At 47.6% G+C, this 6,000-nt stretch overlaps 1 protein-coding gene across 1 annotated transcript in view; it reads right to left on the bottom strand.

Moving 5' to 3' along the window:
- Positions 1–6,000, bottom strand: part of LOC135097766 (uncharacterized) — a 74,858-nt gene that overhangs the window by 60,449 nt on the left and 8,409 nt on the right. Inside the window, exons 11-17 of the mRNA XM_063999792.1 lie at positions 5,056–5,181; positions 4,675–4,851; positions 4,083–4,226; positions 3,130–3,309; positions 2,654–2,830; positions 2,391–2,531; positions 601–759 (exon numbers count right to left, since the gene is read on the bottom strand). Coding sequence (XP_063855862.1) covers positions 601–759; positions 2,391–2,531; positions 2,654–2,830; positions 3,130–3,309; positions 4,083–4,226; positions 4,675–4,851; positions 5,056–5,181 — 1,104 coding nt within the window. The remainder of the gene's footprint in view (positions 1–600; positions 760–2,390; positions 2,532–2,653; positions 2,831–3,129; positions 3,310–4,082; positions 4,227–4,674; positions 4,852–5,055; positions 5,182–6,000) is intronic.

The following is a 6,000-nucleotide window of genomic DNA, read 5'->3' as shown; positions in this document are numbered from 1 at the left end:
GCCCAAAACTCCCTAAACCAGCCCAAAACTCCCTTAAACTCCCTAAATCAGCCCAAAACTCCCTAAACCATCCCTGAACAAACCCTAAATAAGATAATACCCCTTTAAACCCCAAAAATCACCCTAAAAACACCCTGAACCACAAAAAACACTTAAAACACCCTATAAAAAACACAAATGACCCTTAACTGTCCCTTAACATCCCTGAACAAACCCTAAATAATATAATACCCCTTTAAACCCCTAAAAATCACCCTAAGAACATCCTAAACCACAAAAAACATTTAAAACACCCTATAAAAAAACACAAATGACCCTTAACTATCCCTAAACATCCCTGAACAAACCCTAAATAATATAATATCCCTTTAAACCCCTAAAAACACCCTAAAAACACCCTAAACCATAAAAAAACATTTAAAACACCCTAAAAACACCAAATGACCCTTAACTGTCCCTAAACACCCCTGAACAAACCCTAAATAAGATAACATCCCATAAAAACCCAAAAAATCATCCTAATTCACAGCAAAACATTCCAAAACACCCTTGCTAACCCTTAACAGCCCTGAACACCCCTGAACAAGCCCAACCACTGACCTGCAGGGTGTCAGCAATGGCGTCACAGCGGCGGGCAAGGTCCTGCAGTTCAGGGGCGACCCTATCCTGGTGCAGCACACCCTGGGAGGTCAGGGACTCGGAGGACACCCTGATCTGTTCCAGCTGGCCCCGGTACTGCTGAGACTCCTCCTGCACCAGCTGAGGAAACACCCTTATTACCCCAAAACACCCTAAAACACACTTAAACACCCCTAAAACACCCTAAAACACCCTAAAAACACCCTAAAAACAGTATCTTCTCTCCTACACCCTAAAATACACCTAAAATACCCTTAATTATCCTTAAAACACTCTAGAACACCCTTAATTACCCTAAAACACCCTAAAACACCACTATCTTCTCTCTTACACCCTAAAACACACTTAAACACCCCTAAAACACCCTAAAACACCCTAAAAAAACACTATCTTCTCTCTTACACCCTGAAACACTCTTAAACACCCCTAAAATACCCTTAATTATCCTAAAACAGCCTAGAACACCCTTAATTACCCCAAAACACCCTAAAACACCATTATCTTCTCTTACACCCTAAAACACACTTAAACACCCCTAAAACACCCTAAAAAACAGTATCTTCTCTCCTACACCCTAAAATACCCCTAAAACACCCTTGATTATCCTTAAAACACCCTAGAACACCCTTAATTACCCTAAAACAGCACTATCTTCTCTCTTACACCCTAAAACACTCTTAAACACCCCTAAAATACCCTTAATTATCCTAAAACACCCTAGAACACCCTTAATTACCCCAAAACACCCTAAAACACCACTATCTTCTCTCCTACACCCTAAAACACACTTAAACACCCATAAAACACCCTAAAACACCCTAAAAAAACAGTATCTTCTCTCCTACACCCTAAAATACCCCTAAAACACCCTTAATTATCCTTAAAACACCCTAGAACACCCTTAATTACCCTAAAACACCCTAAACCAGCAGTGTCTTCTCTCCTACACCCTTAAACACTCTTAAACACCCCTAAACTACCCTTAATTATCCTAAAACACCCTTAATTACCCTAAAACACCCTAAACCAGCAGTACCTTCTCTCCTACACCCTTAAACACCCTAAACACCCCCTAAAACACGCAAAACAACATTTTTTTCTTTCTTACACCCTAAAATACCCTTAAACTCCCTTAAACTCACTTAAAACACCCCAAACACACCCTTACAACACCCAAAATAACAGCACCTTCTCTCCTACACCCTAACACACCCCCAAAACATCTAAAAACACCCAAAAACACCCTTAAACACCCAAAAACACCCTAACACAAACCTAAAACATCTAAAAACACCCCAAAACACCCTAAATTATCTCCAAAAACACCAAAAAACACCCTTAAACACTGCAAAAATACCTAAAACACCCTTAACACCCAAAAACACCCTTAAACACCCCAAAAACACCCTAAAAACACCCCAAAAACACCCTTAACATCCAAAAACATCCTTAAACACCGTTAAAATACCCCAAAACACCCTTAAAATACCCCAAAACACCCTTAAAAACCCCAAAAACATCCTTAAACACCCAAAAAACATCCTTAAACACTCAAAAACACCCTTAAAACACCCTTAAACACCCTTAACACCCAAAAACACCCAAAAAACACACTTAAACATCTAAAAACATCCTTAAACACCCCAAAAACACCCTTAAACACCCCAAAAACACCCTTAATTACCCCAAAACACCCAAAAAACACCCTTAAATATCCCAAAACACCCTTAAACAGCCCCACAGGACCTTACCTTGATCACCCGGAGCTGTTCATCTTCAGGGAGGGACTGGAGCGACCTCAGTTGACCCTCGCTGCTTTCCACCCACCCCTTAACCTCCCCTAGGCCTATAATGAAGTCTTCCATCTCCCCCTCCTTCACAGCCTGCTCACTCTGAGGGAGAGAGAGAGAGAGAGGGAGAGAGAGGGAGAGGGAGAGAGGAAGAGAGAGAATATAGGTACAAATTGAAACACAAACACACACACACACTCTCTCTCTCTCTCTCTCTCACTCACCTGTACATGAACGAGGCGATTGGACAGCCTGGTGGTGACTCGTTCCCAGGTCAAGGTCAGGTCAGCCACCCTCTCCTCCAAGGCGGGCAGGGGGCCGGCCTCCCTCACCAGCCCTGCCACCCCCTCCCGTACCCCCGCTAACAGTGGCTTGCGTCTTGAGAGGTCCTCCAGGGCGTGCTGTGGTGGTGGTGGTGGTGGTGGTAGTAGTAGTAGTAGTAGTAGTAGTAGTAGTAGTAGTAGTAGTAGTAGTAGTAGTAGTAGTAGTAGTAGTAGTAGTAGTAGTAGTGGTAATATAATTTTTTTGTCTATCTATATATTCAATCTCTCTCTCTCTCTCTCTCTCTCTCTCTCTCTCTCTCCCTCTAATGCACACACACACACACACACACACACACAAACCTTTCCAAAAACACAAAAAACACACAATTTTCTACCTAACACTCCACACAACCACCTGCTCCACCCCTGCACAGTACCTGGACAAAGTGGACCTCCGCCTGAAGGTTCCTGGAGTGGATTGCAGCCTCCCTCTGGTCCAGTTCCGCCTCAGTTGCCGCCAGCCACTCCTCCAGCTGTTGGCAATCCTTCGTAACCTTCCGAGTATTGCGAAGAGCCCTCTCCAGGCTCCCCCGGTGCTCTGTCACAGCGCCCCCCAGCTGTGGGAGACGGGGAGGGTGTGGTGGAGGTGTGGTAGAGGTGTGGGAAGTCTGGTGTGGGTGTGGAGTGTGGTAGAGGTCTTTCTGTGTGGTTAAAATTTATGTGTGTGCGTTTTTTTCATGTTTTTTGTCATCGTCGTTGTGTTTGTGGCTGTGGGAGAGAGGGAGGGTGTGGTAGATGTGGTGGGAGGTGTGGTGGAGGTGGTGGAGGGTGTGGTGGAGGTGTGGTGGAGGTGTGGAGTGTGGTAGAGGGCTTTTTGTGTGGTTAAAATGAAAGTTTGTGTTTTTTCGTGTTTTTTATCATCGTTGTCCAGTCTTTGGGTGTGGTGGTGGTGGAGGATGTGGAGGATGTGGTGGAGGTGGTAGTGGAGGTGGTGGTGGAGGTGGTGGTGGAGGGTGTGGTGGAGGTGGTGGTGGAGGTGGTGGAGGTGTGGTGGTGCTTTAGTGTTATTAATCCACTTATTGATTTGTCTGTCTCTCTCTCTCTCTCATCCTCCTCTTCTTCCTCTTCCTCCTCCTCCTCCTCCTCCTCTTCCTCCTACTATTCTTCATCTTCCTCTTCCTTTTTTTTCCTTCCCTAATATAAACAAAGCTTTCTCCTCCTCCTCCTCCTCCTTTTCTTCCTCTTCCTCCTCCTCCTCCTTTTCCTCCTACTATTCTTCATCTTCCTCTTTATTTTCCTTCCTTCCTCTCTCTCTCTCTCTCTCTCTCTCTCTCTCTCTCTAATCCTCCTCCTCCTCCTCCTCCTCCTCCTCCTCCTCCTCCTCACTGACCTGGTTGTACAGAGCCTTGACCTGGTCCAGTCTTGAGGTCAGGTCAGCTGGGTCGCCACACTGACCTTCCTTCACCATCTTGCGACCTGTGGCAATAACGTCCTCGACCTCTCCTTTCACCTCACTCAGAGTCTGGTACAGGGTCTGGCGGAGGAGGAGGAGGAGGAGGAGGAGGAGGAGGAGGAGGAGGAGGAGGAGGAGGAGGAGGAGAGGAGAGGAGGAGGAGAGAGAGAGGAGAGGAGAGGAGAGGAGAGGAGAGGAGAGGAGAGGAGAGGAGAGGAGAGGAGAGGAGAGAGAAAGAGAGAAAGAGCGAGGAGAGTCACTCATTAACCCAAACAAACAAACAAACAAACAAATAAACAAACAAACAAACAAACAAACAAACATGGCCGTTAAGACAAACCTTTTCTCTCGCAACAAGAACAAACTTAAAACAAAACTCGGAAAACAAAAATAAATAGAAAAAAACAAAAAAAAACCCAGATTTAAACCAACTTAACGAAAAACACCCTTAAACACCCTTAAACACCCTTAAAACACCCTTAAACCCAGCCTAGCCCTCAGTCAGGCCCCCTAACCTAACCCTACGCACCAGGCACTGAGTGAGCTGTCCCTGAATGGCCTCGCAGTCTCCCAAGGGCACTCGGAGCTGGGCAACGCTCTCCCCAAGGGTCTCCAGCTGTTCCCCTGCTTTTTGTAACCTTCCGTCAAATTCCGAGGACTTCTGAACGCACAGGTCCAGCTTTCCATTCACCTCCTTGTACTTGTGCTGGAGGAGGAGGAGGAGGAGGAGGAGGAGGAGGAGGAGGAGGAGGAGGAGGAGGAGGAGGACGAGGAGGAGGAGGATTTAGAGAAACTTTTAATATACATATACGTAAGAAACACACACAAACACGCACACATTCTCTCTCTCTCTCTCTCTCTCTCTCTCTCTCTCTCTCTCTCTCTCTCTCTCTCTCTCTCTCTCTCTCACCTGCAAATGAGTTAATTGGTCATCCAGCCTCACTGCAGCCTCTCCCTTCCCTTCCGACCTGTACATCTCCACCTGGGCGGCCATCTTGTCTAGCACTGCCTTCTGCTCCAACAACTGTGCCTCCACCTGTGTGAGAGAGAGAGAGAGAGAGAGAGAGAGAGAGAGAGAGAGAGAGAGAGAGAGAGAGAGAGAGAGAGAGAGAGAGAGAGAGAGAGAAAGATAGTTAAATTAATGCTTTCTCCTCCTCCTCCTCCTCCTCCTCCTCTTCTTCTTCCACCTCCTCCTCCTCCTCTCTTCCTCCTTTTCCACTTCCTCCTCCTCCTCCTCCTCCCCCTTTTCCACTTCCTCCTCCTCCTCCTCCTCTTCTTCTTCCACCTCCTCCTCCTCCTCCTCTTCCTCCTTTTCCACTTCCTCCTCCTCCTCCTCCTCTTCCCAATTTTCCACTTCCTCCTCCTCCTCCTCCTCTTCCTCCTTCACCACCACCACCACCACCACGACCACCACCACAAACGTTCCTCACATCCACGCAAACAAACCATTCTCTTTCCCTTCACCCGCTCCCCCCTGCCCCCCTCCTTACCTGGGCCAGATCCACCACCCCCACCTCCCCGACCCCCCGTCACTGAGGGTGGAGGAGAGGGAGGCATCAATTTCAGACAGCAGTTCCACCACAGCCACATATTGTCTTTCCCAAGCTTGAGCCTGTTGAACCCTGCCTTCTAGTCCACTCTGCCTCTCTACCGCCTGGTGGAGGGGTGGAGGGGGGTGAGGGGGGCGAGGGAGGTGGGAGGGAAGTGAGGGAGAGGTGAGGGAAGGGAGGAAAGGTGATTGAGGGTGTGGGAGGTCAAGAAGAGGATCAGGGAGGGTCAGGAAAGGTCAGGGAGGGTCAGGGAGGGTGTGGGAGGTCAAGGAGAGGGTCAAGGAGGGTCAGGGAAGGAGTGGGAG

This window comes from Scylla paramamosain, unplaced genomic scaffold (genome assembly GCF_035594125.1).
Source record: "Scylla paramamosain isolate STU-SP2022 unplaced genomic scaffold, ASM3559412v1 Contig31, whole genome shotgun sequence".
Classification (NCBI taxonomy): Eukaryota; Metazoa; Arthropoda; class Malacostraca; order Decapoda; family Portunidae; genus Scylla; species Scylla paramamosain.
Note: the sequence above shows the minus strand (reverse complement) of the source record. Positions and strands in the feature narration are given on the sequence as shown.